The following is a 20,377-nucleotide window of genomic DNA, read 5'->3' as shown; positions in this document are numbered from 1 at the left end:
GTGTAAAACCAAAAGCTTGTCAATAACTACTATTTACTGAAAAAACATTTTCTGCAAAAACAGCATGCTGTCTCCCATTGTCCTCACATATGGAAACTCACTGACAGGAAGTTTTTATATATATGCAGGGGGAAGTTTTTATATATATGCAGGGTTTACACTACTTATTCTGGTGACACTTTGGTTTTTTCACATCCTGTGGATTTATGTGTTCTTTTCTCACAGATACCCCTGTTGGAAAGAATACCCCAAAACACCAAGGGAGTTTCCGAGGGAGAAAGCTAGACAGGGTTGGAAACTGGAAATCTCCACTGACTGTCCAGAGAAGAGCTAATTAACAGTCATTCCATTGCAGACAGAAGAGCCAGAGCTCAATTCCTCATCACATTTCCATAGTGTGAAACGTGATTGGTTCCCTTTAAGATACTGTGTAATAAATGACAGCAGAGGACATGGAAGGAGGAAAAATGGGAATATAAGAGTTAACACTTTGTATTTATTGCTATTTACCAGAAGAAAGCAATAGTAAAGTGAAAGTTTACCCAAAATTTTTTTTAACTTCTGCTTCTGGAAACATGACTCTAAATTTCACCTAAGTCACTCAAATTGATTGGAAGTAGAAAATGTTGCCTCTGAATATTCATGTTTTATCTCCTTCCATTTTCTCTTTAGCCTCTATTTCGTCATGGCCCAAGCATTCAGCCTCTTACAAAGACCCGTATCAGATGTTAAGCATTGTTCTGAGTTCTGCCACCTGTATCCAGAAGTATTGCCGCTGAAATAGTCTTCAAGCTGTAATCCAAGAGTCATTATTTCAATTTCTTGTTCTTCTAGATGATTCAGTTGCCCTTATTCCAGTTCTTTTGGCAGTTGTACCTGTGAGTTAAGCATTTGAAGAAAAGGAAGAAAATTAATCCTGGAAAATCAAGAGCTTTGCAGCAAAAATTACTAAGTTCACATGCCTCAAAGGATGCAGAATGGATTAGAAATTCTGGCCAGAGAGCCCCCAAAGCCATGTAAAACAACTATAGCACCATTTGTTGGACGTTTACTAATGCCAGGGACTGTTCCAAGGGCTCTGAGCACATGGCAAAGCACATCATGGAGACAAGGGGACAGGCGCCAGAGTCGGCCTGGGTTCAAAGGCTGGCACTAGCATTTACCAGTTGTATGGTATTGGGCATACAATTCTCAGCTGTAAAATGACAATAACAGTATGTAGTTCTCAAGGCTGTTGTAAGGATTAAGTTACATGATACAAGTGAATAATCAATGTTTATTTTTAAAACATGATCTCATGACATCCTATATTAGCCTTGTAAGGAGGGAAGTGGCTCAGAGGAGACAGTGACTTGCCTAAGGTCACACAGCTAGGAAGTGGCAGAGCAGGATTTGATCCAGATCTGCCTGATTTCAGTACCCATTATGATATACCACCTGCGAAAATACCACCACAGGACTACAACATGTTCTTTTTAAAATGAGTCTTTCTTTCCTCTTTGAAGCACACTCCTAATTTAATGGTCAGTAAAATTTAAAAATATTATCTGGAGACTCCCCACGGGGGCAAAAAAAATTAGAAAAGAGCAACATAAGTCTAAGCTACAAACTCACTTTATACTTCTCTTTCACAGGAACAGCTTAAAGGTAAGACAAATTGTTTAAGAGCTTCAGCTGGCATTATATCTTAGGAGAGTGAGTCATCTGTCACATATGTACCTTCCAGAGAACACTGAAGTAGTGCAAGGGACGCTCAGAGTTTGTGTAATAATGACTAAGAATGTTTCTCCTTCTATTGCCCATGTCCACCTAGCAATGTGATGAAGCATTTTGGCTAGTTCTCTGCCCAAGACCTTAGGCTAGCACTGTTTCCCAGCATCCTACCCACCAGAGAGAACCTTTGATGTGCTGCTGCCTGCCCAACCTTCAAGCCAAGGGGTATGTGATTTGGCACACCTGTGTGGGGTTCCTGCTCTGGACCCATACCTCAGGGGATGTCCAGGATAGAGATGAGGAAGACCTACCTAAAGGAACTCAGAATCCACTAGAAGACACACACTGTGTCCCCAAAGATTCTCAACCTAAAGCAGGGTGTGGGAGGTGCTATAAAAGACACACAGATAAAGGCTAAGAGATATACACAGCAAGACTGCTGCTGCTGTTTGGTTTTGTTTTTTGTGTAAGTAGTATTTGAGCCAAGCCTTGGAAGTTGGACAGATTTTAAGACAGAAAGAGAAGAAAAGGTAATTTGAGGCAGAGGGTGGTATAGAGGCAGGAAAGCAAGGCCCTTCAGGAAAAATAGCAGGAGATATGGTTTTCCATCGATGTCATAGAGTTGTGGTTGTCAAAATGTGGTCCCCAAATAAGTAGCATCAGCATCACCAGGGAATTTGTTAGAAATGCAAATTCTTAGGCCCCATCCAAGACCTATTGACTCAGAGACTCTGGGTGTGGGCTCAGTAATCTGTATCTGGGCCTCCAGGTGATTTTGATACATGCTAAATATTTGAGAATCACTATACAGACTTTAGAAAAGCATATCAAACACTCTCTTTCCTGCTAGCTATTAAGGACAGGCAATTTCTGGTCTATGTCATTCCTGGACTACCTATGTTCTTTTGAGATGAGCTTGGAATGTTACGTTGCTTTTTTTCCTACAGAGACTCCATTTATAAGAATCATAATATTTCCAAAGCTAAAATCTACGTTTGGCTTTGGCTCTTAGTAGATTCTCTTGGTTCCTTTACTGGAGGCAAAAAAGAAAGAAAAAGACCAGGAAAAAAAGAGTGAAGATAACTCTGGAGTTTTAGACCTGAATGTATGACAGAATGGAAACACTATGGAAAATTGGAAACCAGAAACCACTACCAGGCCTAAAAGGGAAAAGTTTGATTTGGGAACACATTGAATGAAGATGCTAAGAAATCCCTGAGCAATCTAAAGAAGGGAGATTGGGGATTGTTCTAGATTATGTGACACTACAACAAAGAAAAACAATGGGAAAGAGGAGAAAATTATAAAAGGATAGTGGAAGTCTGGTTAAAGAGAGAGATCTTATAAACGAGGCAAAAAAAGAAATGGCCAGAGATGAAGATGAATGCTCAAGAGTCTATAAACTTGCGCGGTGGCTCACGCCTGTAATCCTAGCACTCTGGGAGGCCAAGGCGGGCGGATTGTTTGAGCTCAGGAGTTGGAAACCAGCCTGAGCTAGAGCGAGACCCCATCTCTACTAAAAAATAGAAAGAAATTAGCTATACACCTAAAAATATATAGAAAAAATTAGCTGGGCGTGGTGGCACATGCCTGTAGTCCCAGCTACTCGGGAGGCTGAGGCAGAAGGATCACTTGAGCCCAGGAGTTTGAGGTTGCTGTGAGCTAGGTTGATGCCAGGGCACTCTAACCAGGGTAACAGAGCGGGGCTCTGTCTCAAAAAAAAAAAAAAAAAAGTCTATAAACTTAAATTCTGTAATCAAAACAAATACTAATGTGTCACGAAGTCTTTTGGTGAAGTCAGGCTGCTCATGATATTATTATACTGAAGTCTTTCTGGAAGGAAAGTTTAGCAATGGCTTTAGCTGACTGGATGGGAGTAGTTCAGACGTACATAAACAAGCCCAGAGAGAAAGTAAGTGAATGCTAAAGTAGTTAACCTTGTTTGACTAGCACAGCAGCTTAGATATGATATAAATGCCATCGGGACTCAGTGAATTAAACAGTTGCTGCAATTGGGATTTTATCTAAAAAATAAAGTCCAAATACTCATCTGGGATGTTAGGCAGTGAGAAGACCACAAAAATTTCGAAGATGAAAGAGAATCATACATTTGTCAGGGAGGTTTAAGCCTGTACAAGCCTCCCATCTTTACTCTGTGCTGGTATTATATGGACTCAGTTACTAACTTATAGGGAGATGAATTAGTCATTATCTAATAAATTCAGTTTGTTAGATAAGACAAAGATTTTAAAAACGTAGCTAAACGCAACCAGAGCAAACTAAAAAATTCTACAGGAGCCAAATAATAAGGGAAGCATGCCCGGTGTAGGGCCGGGGGGCAAGAGAGGGAAACTAGACAGTCCATTACCTATTTCAAGGGAGAAGCCAATTGCACAGAAACAGCTGACTTGTGTCATGCAAATGCAGTGTGGCCAAATCTGATGTTTCAAGTGGTGCTGGATTTTTATGTGACATTATAAAAACATATACAATAGTATCTAAGCCAAATAAAGCAGGCCTGCACACCTGGCCTATAGTCTACCAGTTTTCAACAGCTGGCCCCCGAAGTAAATTTCTCTCAAGCTGAATTGAATGAGCAGTTTCTTGGAGGAGGTAGCATTTGAGCTAAGCAAGCATATAGATTTTCCTTTATTTTTTGCTGGCAACTTACTTCATTTCAGGCCCCTCAGGCCAGAGGCATGGGATGGGAGAGACTAAGCATTACAATTTTTAAAAAAATGAATAATTTTAAAACATCAGTAACAAAAATCACAAGATTTCAAATGTGTGTTTCAATTTTAACCTCATTCTTGAAAATCCAGGGGTCTGGAGGGCATCTCTGCCTGAAATCCAAAAAAACCTTTCATTTCACCTCTATAGAGTAAGCATTGTCTTGTCTCATCTGATTGGCCAAACATACACCTTTCTGCTGGGATTTTGTGATCTCGCCACTGATGGCGTTTGTAGTATTTCACTGAGTCTCAGATGCACATTTTATGATGTTTATGCAGCTCTGAAATCAGAATGCCTCTTAAAATCTATGGTGTTTGACAATAGCTGGCTGCATAGACAAGTGCGAACACATCATAGCTATTCATACTATTATCACCTCCGCTGAGTCATGTGCCCTGTTGGTACTATACATGTGCAGATGTGTTGCCACTTAAAATATCTTTTAAAGAATAAATCTTATGTGATACAATACTATGGGTATGTAAGAATTCTTTGTACTACTTTTGACCTTCTATAAATCTAAAATGATTTTTTGAAAAAAGATAAAAAAATTAAAATGTCTTTTAAAAGATTACACTATGATTTGGCTTTAAAGCAGAAATGTATGGTATACGCAGACAGGCACAGAAACGAAGCAGCAGGAAGCAAACTGATAGCGAAGCAAATTTTCGCCAGTGGAAAGATGCATTTTCACTTTTTTCTCACCCAGGGTTTTCCAGGACCAAATAGATGAAGTTATGTGACATTTTGTAAGTGAGATACATGCCAAAAAGATGCCTATTGCAGGCCAAGCCAGGCAACTGAATGCAGGAGAAATTGCCAGTCCCCTAGAACAGATGACAGCCATTTCAAAGCAGAGGGTGATATGCAAGATGGTCATTCAAAAAGCATCTCAAGTTTCCTTTGCAGCATGTTTTTCTTTCTTAGATTAAAAAAAAAATACCACCACCAAACACACTAAAAATCGATAATATTTTTCAATTGATTAAAATAAGAAAAATGTAGTACTTGGTAGGGTGTTGTATTCTTGCAATTATCATCATGACTATATTTTAATATCTTTTGCTTTAGGGTCTAGACCCAAAGTTGAAGTGTTCTCAGTTGGGTAAAAGGCAAAGGGTTTTGACTCTGAAAAATTATAAAACCTACATTGTAAGCTCTGTATAAAGTCAAGACTATACCTGACTTATCCACTGCTGTATTTCCAACCCTTCTCAGGGTTCCTGACGTAAATATTTGTTGCATTAATGAATCGGTAGATAAAATAGACTCAGGGAAAGCAGATTTGCTCAAGACATTCCTTCAGAAGTCAGGGAGTTGGTTCACGTGATCATTTGAGTTTCATTCCCTCTTCTATTCTGAATCCACATGCCACCTTGAACACAGATTTTTAAAAAGACTTCTCATCATTCTTTCCAGACTGTTATCTTCTGACTATATAACTACCAAGGTGGCTTGGCTATTCTTTGCCAATAACTGGTTACAGAAAAAGTAATAGAGCTAATTTCTCTCAAACATCACCCCAATTTGCCCCCAGTGGAGGTCAGGCTGCCTGGAGAAGAGCAGGTGCAGAAAGTCTTGATCTTGTGCCCAAGGGCAGGCAAAGAACCTTTGCCTGACCTCACGTGACCTCTAGTGTTCTGATCCTGGCCCCTGCTCCAGGAAGAACACAGTCCCTTTAAGTCATGGATGAAAGACTTTGATTTAGAAATAATGGAATATTGTATTCTGCATTACTAGAGATTGGGAATAAGGAATATATATATATGTGAATAAATAATTATTTTAGAATATGAAGCTTTTTAAAGCAGAAAAGAACAAGCTTGCATGGAAATTTGTTTAACATGTCTTGCAGGAATTGTGAATCTGTATGAAATATAATAATATATCAACTATTGTGTCAATGTAGTATCTTGGCTACGTTACACACAAGATTTTAAAATAATACAGTTAATTACCAATCACCTGTGGCCATGAATACACATCTTTTAGCCTCCCTAAATGCCATCATAAAAATGACCCCAAAGTTTTCATTTCTGCAACTTAAGCTACAAGGAATAGAACTTTTCAACTTGGTAATAGTGAATCATAGTAAATATTAAAACAAATAATAGTAAAATATTTTAAAATTCCATTAATTCACGGTTACCTGACCTGAAGTTTACCACTTGTCAGCTCTGCCTAAAAGGTGAGCAGTGTAAATGCAATTTGAAGGTGGTCTCTCTTCATCTACTAAAACAGAACCAACTATTTTTAAGCATTTCATAAGCATTCAGTTATCTACAAATGACTGGCCTAATTCGGCCTCATTTGTATTTATTCCTTACGTCAGATTCGTGGGGGTCTGAGTGCCAGCTCTGTGTGGCTGGAATGGTGTTATTTTGAATATGCACTTGGAGGGCTCTGAATAACAAATAATGGGGTGAATTAAAGCCTGACCCTGAACTCAGAACTGGGTTTCAGTGTCAGCTCTACTGCTTCTTAGCTGTCTCTTGTAGACATGCTATTAAATTCTCTTAACTTCAGTCTCCTTTTTATAAAGTAGGGAGGATAATAGTACCTACCTTATAAGGTTAAGATGATTATATGAGTTAATTCATAGACCTTAGCCTATAGTAAGTGTTCAATAAATGTTAGCTGCTAATATGGCTGTTAAAGAAGACATATAGTTGTACCTATATGTAGGTGTACTATGTGCAGGCCTACATATGGGTGCATCTATATATAGGTGTATTGCAGGTATACATCCTTAGGGATAACCAGTAATTTATATAACCATTGGTAATGCTCACTGGTTTTCCCAGTTGGTCAGGAATAGAGCGGGCGTACATTTATAGTGGTGCTCATTCGCCATTTCTCGCTCCTTCTACTTACAGGTTTCAGATAGGCAACGTTGCTGTGACGAATGTCGTTCAAGAGCTGGTCTCGGGGAGTGATTTCCACCAACGGGGGTGGCCTATTTCTCGGCACTGGCTTCAGCGTTTTGATCACATCTTTGAGGTTGGTTTTCTCGGGTGACTCTCTGGCCTCTGGCATCCGAGATTTGCGCTGGATCCTCTTCAGCTTCACCACCCGGAAGGAGTCAGGGTCGGTCCTGTACTGCGGAGGCTGCGATGGCTTTTTCATCATTTCATTCTTTCGACTCGAGGGTGCTACGTGGGGGTTGGGAGGCTGAGGAGGCGGCTGGAAGAACTCCTGCATTCTGGGGTCTGGCATAGGTCCTCCCAGCATCTCCCACATCCCAGGGGGCAGCCCCAAGCCATTCTCCAACATGGCTATTAGCTTTCTCTGTTCTTTGAGTTGCTGCTGTTTTTGTTCTTCTTGTCTTTTCTGCCTTTGTTTATCCTGATTCCTGGTGAGCAGGTTAGTGACCACCATTCTGGGACCCGGAAGCTCAAAATGGTAGCCCATCTTCAGGAGAGTGGTGTTTGCCTTCAAAAGCCGAGATATTTCCATTTCAGCATGGTGGCCCAACATGTGCCTCTGATTGTGAAACCGAAGTTCAGTGAGTGTCTCATTAAACTGGAGACACCTCATGATGGCCACAATTCCTTTGCCTGTAATGAAATTGGACTCGATGTTGAGAGTGGTAATACTCCTATTTTCACGTAACATGTTAGCCAAGGCAAACGCCACACTCTCATCTGCACCCACATTTGCTAAGCTGAAAGTCTTGATGTGTTTGTTTTTCTTCATTGCATTGACAAAGTCCAGTAACATTTCTTTAGGGATGTTTTCAATGTTGTTCAGGTTGAGTTCCTTCATGTCAGGGTCATTTTGTCTAACTCGCCTCAAGCTCCCATCCAGGTCTGTCTGGTTTCCTGAAGGCCTTGCACTTACCTTCAAAAAACTGGTATCTAGGGCTAACTTCTTGGGATCTAATTTTGATATTTTTTTCTCACTTTTTTCTTGGCCCTCTGGTCTGTCTCTCTGTTCTTTGAATGCTTTATTAATTGCCTGTTGGTGGTTGCTCTCACAATTTCTAATTTGCTTCTTTGCTTCACCTTCCTCTTCCCTTTTTGTGTTTTCATCACTCTCTTCACCATCATCTTCTCCTTCGTCATCATCTTCTTCATCATCATCTTCTTCATCATCACCATCATCATCATCACCTGTTTCTTGGACATTGTTGCTGCCCTTTGATTCTCTTTTATTTGCAGCTATTTCATTATTGAGCTTTTCTTTTAAAAATTGAAACATATTTTTATTGCCTTTGTCTATTTCTTCATGCTGTTCTTGAGTGTTTTCCTAAAATAGAGATTTATTAGGGTTAGAATACATAGCAGTGAAGAAATATGAAGTAGAGCAGTCTCTACCGGAGGTAAAAATATTTATTATTCAGCAAAAAAGCAAGCCATTAAACTATATGTATAATATTATTCCATTTACGTATGTGTGTGTGTGTATATATATATACACACACACACATACAATATATAAAGGTTTTTATATGTATAGGAAAAAATCTGTTGGAATGTTTACCAAATTAATGGTTATTTTTGAGGAAGGGAGATAACCACTAAGAAAACCCTTAGGAGGGGAATCATTTGGGAGAAATTTTATTTTTTACATTATATAATTCTAGAGTATTTGAGGTTTTTTAAATAACAAAGTACACGTATTAGTTGTATAAACAAATGCGGCCAAAATAAAGATAAATTTTTATAGGAACACACATTTTTAGCTGTTTATCTCATTCTATATATTAAGATGAAACCTAGTTAATTCTGTTCTTAGATTCTATACTGTTTTTTAAAATGGAGTTCAATTCCAGAAGCAGTTAAAAATTATTTTGAAAACTTTATAGAGTTGTTCATCAATACCCTGAAGTCTTTGTTTTGTATGTGCTGAACAGGCATCTTTATACTCAACAGCCTTGCGGTTCACAATAATTTCCTTATTGCCCTAACTAAAATTTGCATTCCTAAAATGCCTGCTAATCTCATAGAGCATGTACATCAAATTTACCTGAGAACATAATATAATGTGGGGAAAATAAGAGTAGTTTTATATTTTGGAATATATTTTTCAAAACCTTGATTTTAATTTTATCTGTGCAGTTCTTTGAAAACTGCCCTGGCTACTCAAAGGACAGGTGCACTAGTCCAGTTTCTTTTGAAAGAAAGTGCCTCGGTGGCTGAGCCAGCTATAAAATAGAACAGGATTATGCAGAGATTTAGAAATAATTGCTTAGTCTGGGAGAGAAAATGGCAGTCTTTTATCAATAATGTTTACTACATTCTTATATATCAGTTATTATACTTTTCTATACATACATGACCTCATAGGTGTCATCTGGAAAGCTGGTCTAGCAATTTGGGACAACGGTTCATCTGAACAAGAACTTGATCTTGATGCTTATGACATACTATAGGCTGGAACTGACAGTGACAACACAGTCAACCACCTGAAGTCTTCACCCTGCCTTTCTCATCTGTCCCAGCAGGGGGAGCCAACCATTAAGCTGTTTATACCAGAGGAAGGAAAAAAATGTTAAAAGTACTGTCATATTTTTTTCCCCTGAAATCAGCGTTGATATAGAATTGGCTTTTAATCCATTGACTTCCAATTATAAAATGTCTGCAAAGCGTACCTGAAATTCTAACTGATCAAGCTGGCTATTTATTTTCTTGAGCTCAATACTTATTTAAACTCTCCTGATCATGAAGCCAGTTGACAACTTTCCTTTCTTAATTATAGCCAGCATGGTCATAATGTGACAAGATACATCTGTGTCAGCAGGCATAGCTGGGAAAGAGACTTTACCTGAAGGGATCTCTGTCCTCTTTTTGCTAAGTCATTTTCAAGCGGAACATTAAAAAAATATATGCTGATATTTGACAAGTTTGTAGAATCAAAGACATTCTAGTTTTTAGATTAAAAAACATTCAAGAAAGAACTACGTTTAAAACAGCTTAATAGCTATTGATTTCTAAGTGCCATTACTGATAGCCAACGCATGGTAGGAATATTAGACATTTTCAGTAGTTCAACTTGGTTTAAGTGTAGGATGTGTGGTTAGACGTCAGGAGGATTCTGAAACCTTTCACATCGTATGTGAAATACTGCATGCGTATAGGTGTGCCAGAGAGAGAGGGTCCCGAGCTTACATTAGTTTCTCAAAGGGGTCTGGGTGCCAAAAAAAGAAAAAAAAATAGTTAAGGTTATGAGTTAAGTCACTAAGTATCATGGTTATAGGACACAGACTGTCCTACACAACAAACCCAATAGCAATTTTAAAAATAGCATTTGCAAGAAATTACCAACTTTTCCCTCATAACTAGAAGTGTTTCAGAAAGTTCCAGTCTGCAGTAGGATTAAATATTATGATTTAATCTAGATGCGACAAAACAGAACCAAATATTGGAGTCTTGAGAAATCACAGTCACAACACGGACACCTGACAGCCCAGTCCCAGGCAGCCATTTGTCTGTTATACACAATCCCTGGTTACCTCGGATTTCACAAAGGTGACAGGAACGCGTTCGTCTTCCAGCATGCGCCTGGACGCCTTTTCCCAGTACATATAGTCAACGAGAGATTTATGATCGAAGTTCCCTGTCGGTGGCTTGTCGGTTTGATCTTTCTGAATCATCCCCACGGGAAGATTGGGGTCAGGTGCCATGACTTCCATTTCCGACTGCAGTTCTTTCAGTTCTTCGGGGGACAAGTTGGCCAAGATTTCATCTTCATTAATCTCCTCACCAAAAACTTCTTCTTGATCTGAATTCCTGCTGTGCTCTGACATTATGTTTTTTTTCTAGATGTTTCTATTTTACTAGAAAAGAAGAAATAACCAAAGATGATTTTTTTTTTAAAGAAGAAGAAATAAAAGCCTCAAGAAGATCCCACAGTTACTGAGTGTTCCAGGTCAACACACTCTTGAGATATTTTTTCCCAAGAACTTCAGTGGTGTTTGCTGAACAGCTAGGAGTGATCACAGCTAAGCTTGTGTCGGATCTATATTAAGCAGGGCTTGGCTGGATAGGGTCAATTTATGGAACTACTGTGCTGCTCTCTTTTCGGCAACTTGAGTCAGCTGTGCAAATCCATCTGACATTTCAGTACAGCTGCTTAGGCTGACCAGCAAGTAGCCAGTCGACAGAATCTCTGCAGGAATAAAATTCATTCTCGGCCTATATGTATGCCCTCACTTTGCCACACAAAAACTCATGCAACTCATACATACCCACCCCAATACTCCAGGGGATCCTGCTTCTTTTTATTTAAGTATTAAAGCAACTTACAATATTTCAGAAGGGAAATCCAACCAGCATCCTGAGTTCTTTTGGAGGCAACAATTCACTCGAAGGCATTAAATAGAAATGAAGCTCTTAGGGTCTGCCTCTTCACTGCAGTGCGACTCTGGAAGCAAGTAGAGCTCACACAGCAGAGCAGAGAGGTCTTGCTATGTTATTCATCTGCTGTGTAAGCTGAACCTTTGCAAGATGTCCTATTTGCATCTAGATCCTGTGATCTAACAGATGGGGACAACCAGCACTTGAATTTCCACTATGAGTGAGGAGTTTAATATTTTAAATTATTTGTTTTTCTTATTAACTATCCGTTAAGCCAAGATCAATTAAAATGGATCTATAGTGAAATGGGAAAAAAAAAACCATACCATTAAAATACTAGAAGAAACCATGAGAAGATTTTTCATAACTTCAAGAGACAACATGGTAACATTTGTCCAATTACAAATGCACATTTCCTTTGACCCAGCAATTCCACTTTTAGGAATGTACCCTCCAGATACGCTCCCACATGGGTAAAATGACATGTGTACAAGGTTATTCAATACAGCAAAGTACAAAACAGTGTGTATTGCATGCTACTATTATGTGACAAAGGGTAAAAAGACTATATGTAAATATACAAATTTTATCAACAAAACGGATCCTTAGAAAGACACTCAAGGAAGCAAAAACCTTGGGTACTTTTAGAGTGTAGAGTAGGTTGCCTGGGAGACTAGGCAACCTGAGAAAAAGACTTCATTACTGTATACCCTTTTATAATTTTCAACCTTTGAACTTTGTGAATATACTTATTCAGAAATATGCATTTATTATACAAAATGTATGATAACATACAGAGGCACAAAGAAAATAAACATTTTCCCCATCTCATCACAGAGCTACCACTACCAACATTTTGGTTTATCATTATAATCCTTTTCTTTCAGGCATATGAACTCTACCATCTTTTGTCATCTGTTTTTTTGACTGACAAAATCAGTATCTTTTTTCTAGGCAATCATATATTCTACTACAACATGATTTTTAATTGCTCTCTAATAGGATTCTTTATATGGATGTACCATAATTTATGTAACCAATCCTCAATTGTCATTTAGATTGTTTTCAGTTCTCACAAGCACAAGAAATTCTTCAATAAATATCCCTGCAGATAATATTTGCATACATGCAAGTTTATTTCCTTAGGGTAAATTGAATAAGTTCTAAGAAGTGAAATTGCTGGGTCTAAGAATATGAAAAAAATTAAATGCTTTTCATAGGTATGCCTAAGTGATCCTCTTAATATTATTGAGACCCATCCTCAACATATATTAAATTATTTGCAAATTATATGCATATGATACTATTAATATATGCAAATATATATAAAATGTTGAAACTTGCAAAAAAGGGGAAAAAAATTAAATGTGAGAAGTTTTAAATGAAAGTACTGATATTTTTTTCCTACCCCAGTGGTTTATCTTGAGTACTCCCTGGTTGAGAGGCTTTTCATATGTGTGGCTAAATTAACCCCCAGAAAGGTCCTACCAGTTTAGTAGTAATTTACCCCTGGCCTCTCCCCTATCAGGCCTGCCTTTAGTCCCTGGAAAAGAGAAGACCTCGGTCTCAGTAGGCAGGGAGTAGACCACCTTGTAGTCAACTGATTTGTGGACCATTATTACATAGACTTCCTTTACAGAACAATGGTCTAAAGAGACTTGGCCCAAAAAGAGCTTTGTGTTCATGGAGGCTTGGGAAATGTTATATTCAGCATTTGTTTTAGACATTCGTAAAACACATCAGCTTTTGGAGACTCTGAGAAATCCAGTTTTTAACACAATATTTCCCAACCTTATTTAAGTAATTCATGCTTTTTTTCCCTTTCAAAAATCACCTACGAATATTCTGTGCAATTAACTTTCCAAAACTTCCTACTTTGGGAAATACTGAGCTAAATACGAATGAGGAGGATTTAAAGTCAGTCTCGGCCAGGCACGGTGGCTCATGCCTGTAATCCTAACAATCTGGGAGACTGAGGAAGGAGGATTACTTGAGGTCAGGAGTTCGAGAGCAGCCTGAGCAAGAGTGAGACCCTGACCCTACAAAAAATAGAAAAATTAGCCAGGTGTTATGGTGTGCACCTGTAGTCCCAGCTACTTGGGAGGCTGAGGCAGGAAGATTGCTTGAGCCCAGGAGTTTGAGGTTGCAGTGAGCTACAATGACACCACTGCACTCTGGCCAGGGTGACAGAGTGAGACTCAGTCTCAAAAATAAAAATGAAAATAAAAATAAAAAAATAAAGTCAGTATCCCTGGATTTAAGTCTCAGCTCTACTCCTTAGAAACTACACGATGTTGGGCAACTTAGCCCTTATCGAATAACAGTCTCTACTAAATGCAATTATTGAGAGAATTAAATAAGGTTTTATATATACGAGAGACTATATATATATATAGCATGGCACATATATGTACATATAGTACATGGCAGAGTAAACTGTCAATAAATGTTAAATATCATTCTCATATTTCATGGTTAACTACAGACACATTTAAAGAAAAACAAAGGCAATTATAAAATGTAGGACATTTACAAAATGCAGCACATTTACATGTATTATGTTGTACCTTTTAAAAATGCACATTTAAAAAACCATTTCCATGATAGAAACGAATATATTAATGTCAATAAACAGAAAGACTTTTATTTATTTATTTATTTTGAGACAAGGTCTCCTTCTGTCACCTAGGCTGAAGCACAGTGGCACAGTCATGGCTTACTGCAGGCTGGAACTCCTGAGCTCAAGTGATCCTTCTGCTTCAGCCTCCCAAGTAGCTGGGACTACATGTAGATGCCACCATGCCCAGCTAATTTTTTACTTTATTATTATTTTTTTAGAGATGGGGTTTCACTATGTTGCCCAGGCTGGTCTCAAACTCCTGGCCTTAAGAAATCTTCCCTCCTCAGCTTCCCAAAGTGCTAGGATTAAAGGCATGAGCCACCATACCCAGCCAACAGAAAGGCTTTTAAAAATCTTTTTGCATTTACAGGAAGCAACTGAGACTCTGTTAGATGGAATTGTGTATAAAGAAAATACAAACCACCATTTGCAAGTAAATATGAATCTCCCCCAAGAAAATGATCTGAAATGTTGCGTGTAAGCTTTCAGATTCAAATTCTATTCTGATGAATTCCACTCATTTTAATGTGATCAGATGCTTTTGATGATCAAGCCGATTTAGGGATTTCTATAAGGGGCCCTCCTTCATCTGACTTGCATCTTGCTGAATGAGCGTAGGAAGTGAGTAAATCTCTCCCAGCTGCTTGCACCGTGCATTTTATCCATATGCTGACAGGGAGGATTTTGCTAGTGTAATTAGCCTCATTTGACACAGATGATTTAGTTGCGCTTTCTCTTAATGATGTTCTACTCCTGCCACGTGAGCAGCTTCCCACATCAGAATTCAACTACAATACCAAAACAAAGTAGCTAGGTATAGGGTAATTGATAGACTGTTAGAGCCAGATAGGGGGTCACAGGTCATCTGGCTTTGTATCAGAATTTGTGGATGAGGTTATTAAGTGCATTGACTCCCTGAACTCCCACCCAGAAGCAAATGAATCAGAATCCTCAGGTTTGAGCACGGGAATCTGTTTTTGTTTTGTTTTTTTTTTTTTTTTGAAAGCTCTCCAGGTGATTCTGATACATACATAGGTGTGAGAGTCACAGGGCTACTGCAAGCCACTCATTTTATAGATCAGGCTTAGGAAACACTGCATTCATTCATTTATTCAGCAGTATTTGCTGACTGCCTGCTTTGTGCCAGGCACTAGGAATACAGGAGTAATTGAAACAAAGTCAAAGTCCAGTGATAGAGACAAATAAGTTAATAATTGCTGGTTGCATTAAATGCAATGAAAGAAAATGAACACTGCATGTTAGAGAGTAACAGGGGAGACCTACCGTGGACAGGGAACTCAAGGAAAGCCGGTCTAGGGAGGTAAAGTCTAATGGATGAAATCAAGCATGTGAGAGGAGGGAACAGCAATCTAGGCAGAGGAAAGGGCAAGTGCAAAGTCCTTTAGGAGGTAAGGTCTTGAGATGTTCTAGGAAGTGACCCAAGGCTCACATGACTGGACTATGTTATGCAAGGAGGAGAAGAGGACCAGGAGGTAGCCAGGGGCTAGATCAGGTGGGCCTTTATCACCTGGGGTGAGTTGGATTGCATTCTTAGTGTCGTTGGAAACCACTGGGGGGTTTTATGCAAAGGCGTAACAGATGAATTACATTTCTAAAGATCACTGTGGCTGCTGGTTGGGACATGGCTTGGAAGGGTTAGGGGACAGGCAAGAATAAAAATGAGAAGATAAGTGAAGACCCTAGTCTCCTGATAGCTCCTAACAAGGCTATTTCAGAGTTTGGATGATCCTGGGCATTTCGTTCTGTCAGCCACAAATAAGCCTTACAAATATGCTGAGGGATCTCCAATGGTTCTTTCTAACGGTCTGACCCTAGCTTTGTGCGGTGGCAGTATCATAGCCAATGAGGTTTATCCGAGGCGAGATTATTGCTAATTGAAAACTTTTCCCAGTGCCCTGCCATGACAACTTGAAATATAGTCGGCATTGGCAATTTTTGACAGTCTCTACAGAGACTGAACAACAAAAAAATAAAATAAATAAATAAACTTATGACCTTTAGTGATTGCAGTGTTTTGTCACATCCTCCCTGCCTTCCCCCACCCCCCTGCAAGGAGTATACTCATTTTAATGATGGAGAAGGGAAAAAAGCCCACACTAATAATAATAATATTATCTGGCTGATCTTTACAACAGAAATTCTAATAAAACATTTTTAAATAAACTAAAGAAAGGTTATATACACGGTGACTTATCACTGGTGAAAGATACATGTTAGTTAATATTAATAACATACATTTGTGTAGAAAATAACCTACATACATATTTGCTTGAAAACGCATAAAATAGCTCTGGAAGGAGACACAAGAAATGGGTAACACTGGTTACCTGGAGCTAGGCGGAGTGAGGGGATAGAGGGTAAGTTTAAGAGGGAGAGTTTCCACTGACTACCCTTTTGTATTTTGAGAAAACTGTGACTGTGTTTTTTGTTTTTTTGACTGTGTCTTTTCTGTTATGCAAGCCTCCCTACAGATTTCCGTGTTTTTTTGCTTAGTTTGAATTAGGGATGTGTGTGTGTGTGTGTGTGTGTGTGTGTGTGTGTGTGTGACTTGCAGCTGGAAGGAGTCCTAAGACACTCTTTTACTTCAGTGATTTTCTATAGCCTAAGGATACATTCAAACTTCCTGACATGGTCTCAAGATGAGACTTGGCTTTCTTTTCCAGTTGTGTTTCTTACCAGTCCCTATCTAATGATTGCTGTTCCAACCACAACCAGTTGAGGACCTCGTGGGTGAACCTGTCATGCCCAAGTTTTGTGCACCTTGTCCATTTGGGGTAGACCAACCTTCTATCTTTGACCTCATCTTCACAAATCACCTCCTCTAGGAAGCCCTCTCCCTGACCTTGAAAGCTGAGCTTGATGTCCCTTTGATGTCCTTACTAAGAAATGAGCACTTGCCCCATGGTATTGTCATTGCCACTTCACTGTTCTATGGACTATAACTCCATGAGAACAAGAACGGTCTCGTTTATCATTGCATCAATGGCACCTAGCATCGTACTTACTGATAGAATTCTTTCTCAACTAATCTGAATTTTTTAACCATAGAAATATCCAAATTATTGTGCAAAACAGTACACATTTCAAAACATCTGAAATTTACTTCATTTGGTCCTCATCTCTGAAATATAACCTGGAGTCAGTAAAGCAAGGTGCTTCCAAGACAAGGCTTGGCAGTCAGACAGTCTGGATCCAAATCTTGGTTGTGCCAATGACTGGAAAACTTAGGAAGTAACTTCTCCCTCTGTGCCTCACTGGCTCCATAAGAATAATGGAGAGCAGGTTAGTTTATTGGTTAAGCACAAGGGCTCTGAATTCAGGATTTCTGGCTTCAAATACCAACTCTGCCCTGGCCTAACTGTGTTATCTGGGGAAAGTCAACCTCTCTCCTCAGTTACTTCATCTGTAAATATGAGATAATAAACATACCTGCTTTATAGGATTTTTGAAAAAAGCCAAGTGACAATCCATGGTAAACTCTTAATAAACATTAGCTATTATTGTACTTTTACAAATAATTGTGCCATTCTCTTCTGCCTGGAAAGTGCCTGATATCTAACAAGTATTTATTCAAGACTGAAAAATGAATGGCTTTTCCGTTTTATTCTATAACAACACATATAATACATGTACAAAAATATTTAAAGCTTCATAGGTTTATGAAAAATCCTGATGGTAAGAGGAAGCACTTTTTTCTTAGATCCATCAATTTTCCATCCTACAGTCATTCAGGATGTGACGACTGTGGATAAGCCATCCCAGCTCTTTCTTCAGCTCCAACCACTGGCTATAAATTGACACAACTATAAATGGTTTCCAAATGTTACTAAATAAATCAGTTCTGTCCTGTTTGTGGCATGCTCTTCTCTTGTGCAATTCCATTTGGATCACCAGGGCTCTGCCCACTAGCTGCAAATTGCCTGAAGATTTTGTGGGTGTGATATAAATGCCCAGCTCTCTCCTCAAATTTCCCTGACTTATGGCTGCATTTCTTCAGGATAGGCTCAGAAATTTATGAGGCAAGTGCCTTTCTAGAGTCAAGATACCCAGCCTGCCTTTCTTTCACTAGACCTCAGAGTAGCTTGAATTACAAAAGGATCTTTATTATTTTACCTTAATTGTTTTGTAAGGCATCTCAAAATTCTTAAATTGATTTCTCTTTGTTTTAATTTCAAAGGTAAACCAATTCTATGTACTTCTGAAGGCAGTGAGGGTGTTGCTACAACGCTATTATAGCCACTATGCTAAATACTACTGCTACTACTACCATTACTGCTACCACCACCACCACTACACTGATACTACTATTACAGTTGCTGCTGCTGTTACTACTGCTGATGCCACTATTGCTGCTACAACTGCTGCTACTGTTGCTACTATTATTATTATCACTATGACAGTCCTGTTGCTACTGCTATTAATTTTGCAGCTACACTGCTAACATTTATTGAGCACTTAACATTGCTAAGTTTATGATAAGTTCTATATATGTGATACGTCAATTTCTTCACATAACCACCTTGAAAGATGGATACTTTTGTTAACCTCCTTTTCTAGATATTAAAACCGAGGCATAGGCGTTTGAACTGCAAATTGCCTCTAAAAGTCAATGCTCTTAATCAGTGTCCTCTATTGCTTCCTATCAGTCCAGCAGAAATGGCACACACCACCTATGGGATCACAAAGCACAGAAAGCAGTTGCTCTGCTTATTGGTGCAAATGAGAGATGGTGAAGATTGGCAGAATTCAAGTAATCAGCAGCAGCAATGCTACCGTCATCAGCCACCTATTGAGAATGTTGAAACACTGGCTGCAAATACGATTCTTGGATCAAATCAGCCTGAAGAATGTTGGGTTAAAGAAAGCCAGAGAGATTTCTTAACAAAAAAAGACTTAACCATGCCAATGAGAATTGAGAATTTCTAAATCAAGAAAATAGTCTTTTTTGAATTGATGACCACATAAAGTTTTTTCTATAGGACATATTATAAGACTAATACTCCTTGGAACACATTTTGGGGAAATGTTAATCTAAGTCAAATGAAATCAAGGAAATAATATATATTATGTGCTTGCATAGAAAAAAAAAGACTGGAAGGAAATGCACTAAAATATTACAACTCCAGCTAGAGGATTACCAATTATTTTAAATTTTTGATCCAAATTTTTTTGTATTTCCCCAAAAAACAAATAAATGTAACTTACATTTTAAAACACAGACAATAACCACAAATAATCTTTAAGTCAATTTCAGAATAACTGCCATTATTTTCTTACTAACTTGGGCTACGAGGATCCTACTGAAACAGGTGAAAGATAAACAAACGGGTCTGATCAGACTTGCAGAACAAGATACTTTAATCTTTAAATATTCAACATCTTTTGAAACAGCCCATTCATATTTTTCTGTGACATTAGTAAATATAGCAGGCAAATGTCAAGTCTTGCTTTTTGGATACTTCAAGGATATGACATTTCCCAACTACTTTGTCAAGAATCCACCTTATCAAAGGCAAAGACACAAAAATATTTAAAAATCATATTTACATGTTTAGCAAGTCTATGATTTCTTTTTTTTTTTTCCTGGCAACTCTATGACCTACCAAAGTCTATGATTTCTTGAGAGTTGTTCCCAACACGTTTCACCACAAATTGATTTCTTCAATCAAGCTGTGAAATTAATGGGAGTTCACACTTGATTAAAAGCATGGGGGTTGACCAACAACGTGAATGTACTTAATGTCATTAAACTGTACACTGGTAAATTTTATGTATATTTTACCATATTTTTTAAAAAGCAAGGATAATGAAATGTGTTTAAGTAGCATATTTTATTTTGGATGATCCTCACAACATTAGACATTTAAAAGTATGTTCCCAGCATTGTTCATACTAGTGACCTGGATACAACCTAAATGCCTAGCAATGAGGGACTGATCAAATAAGCTGTATCTTATTCCTACAACCTAATACCGTAAATCTGTTTTAAAAA

At 38.4% G+C, this 20,377-nt stretch overlaps 1 protein-coding gene and 1 non-coding gene across 3 annotated transcripts; one reads left to right on the top strand and one right to left on the bottom strand.

Annotated features, from left to right (window-relative positions):
- Window positions 1–426: 426 nt before the first annotated feature.
- On the bottom strand, window positions 427–11,413 carry LMOD3 (leiomodin 3). 2 transcript variants are annotated; one of them, XM_045529653.1, is made up of 4 exons: window positions 11,327–11,413; window positions 10,901–11,224; window positions 7,321–8,694; window positions 427–876 (listed from the first exon to the last, which is right to left on the bottom strand). In XM_045529653.1, exons 2-4 carry the CDS (start codon window positions 11,192–11,194, stop codon window positions 850–852), a joined length of 1,695 nt encoding a protein of 564 aa, XP_045385609.1. In that variant the 5' UTR covers window positions 11,195–11,224; window positions 11,327–11,413; the 3' UTR covers window positions 427–849. The 2 variants fall into 2 exon arrangements, with proteins under 2 accessions (XP_045385609.1, XP_045385610.1); XM_045529654.1 differs by having other exon boundaries at window positions 483–876; window positions 10,901–11,413.
- Window positions 11,414–16,198: 4,785 nt separating this feature from the next.
- Window positions 16,199–16,339, top strand: LOC123623724. The gene has a single exon (XR_006730002.1). It is a non-coding gene; the product is annotated as a U4 spliceosomal RNA (small nuclear RNA).
- Window positions 16,340–20,377: the final 4,038 nt, after the last annotated feature.

The sequence above is a fragment of the Lemur catta genome, chromosome 18 (genome assembly GCF_020740605.2).
Source record: "Lemur catta isolate mLemCat1 chromosome 18, mLemCat1.pri, whole genome shotgun sequence".
NCBI lineage: Eukaryota > Metazoa > Chordata > Mammalia > Primates > Lemuridae > Lemur > Lemur catta.
This window is presented reverse-complemented; position numbering and strand designations above follow the sequence as displayed.

What these genes read in the sequence shown, in the direction of transcription:
- LMOD3 (XM_045529653.1), bottom strand. Translation starts at nt 11,194, where the DNA reads ATGTCAGAGCACAGCAGGAATTCAGATCAAGAAGAAGTTTTTGGTGAG. An exon ending in TCACCTTTGTGAAATCCGAG is followed by an intron (nt 8,695 to 10,900) that starts GTAACCAGGGAT and finishes TCTCTATTTTAG; the next exon opens with GAAAACACTCAAGAACAGCA. An exon ending in ACGTTGCCTATCTGAAACCT is followed by an intron (nt 877 to 7,320) that starts GTAAGTAGAAGG and finishes CTTAACTCACAG; the next exon opens with GTACAACTGCCAAAAGAACT.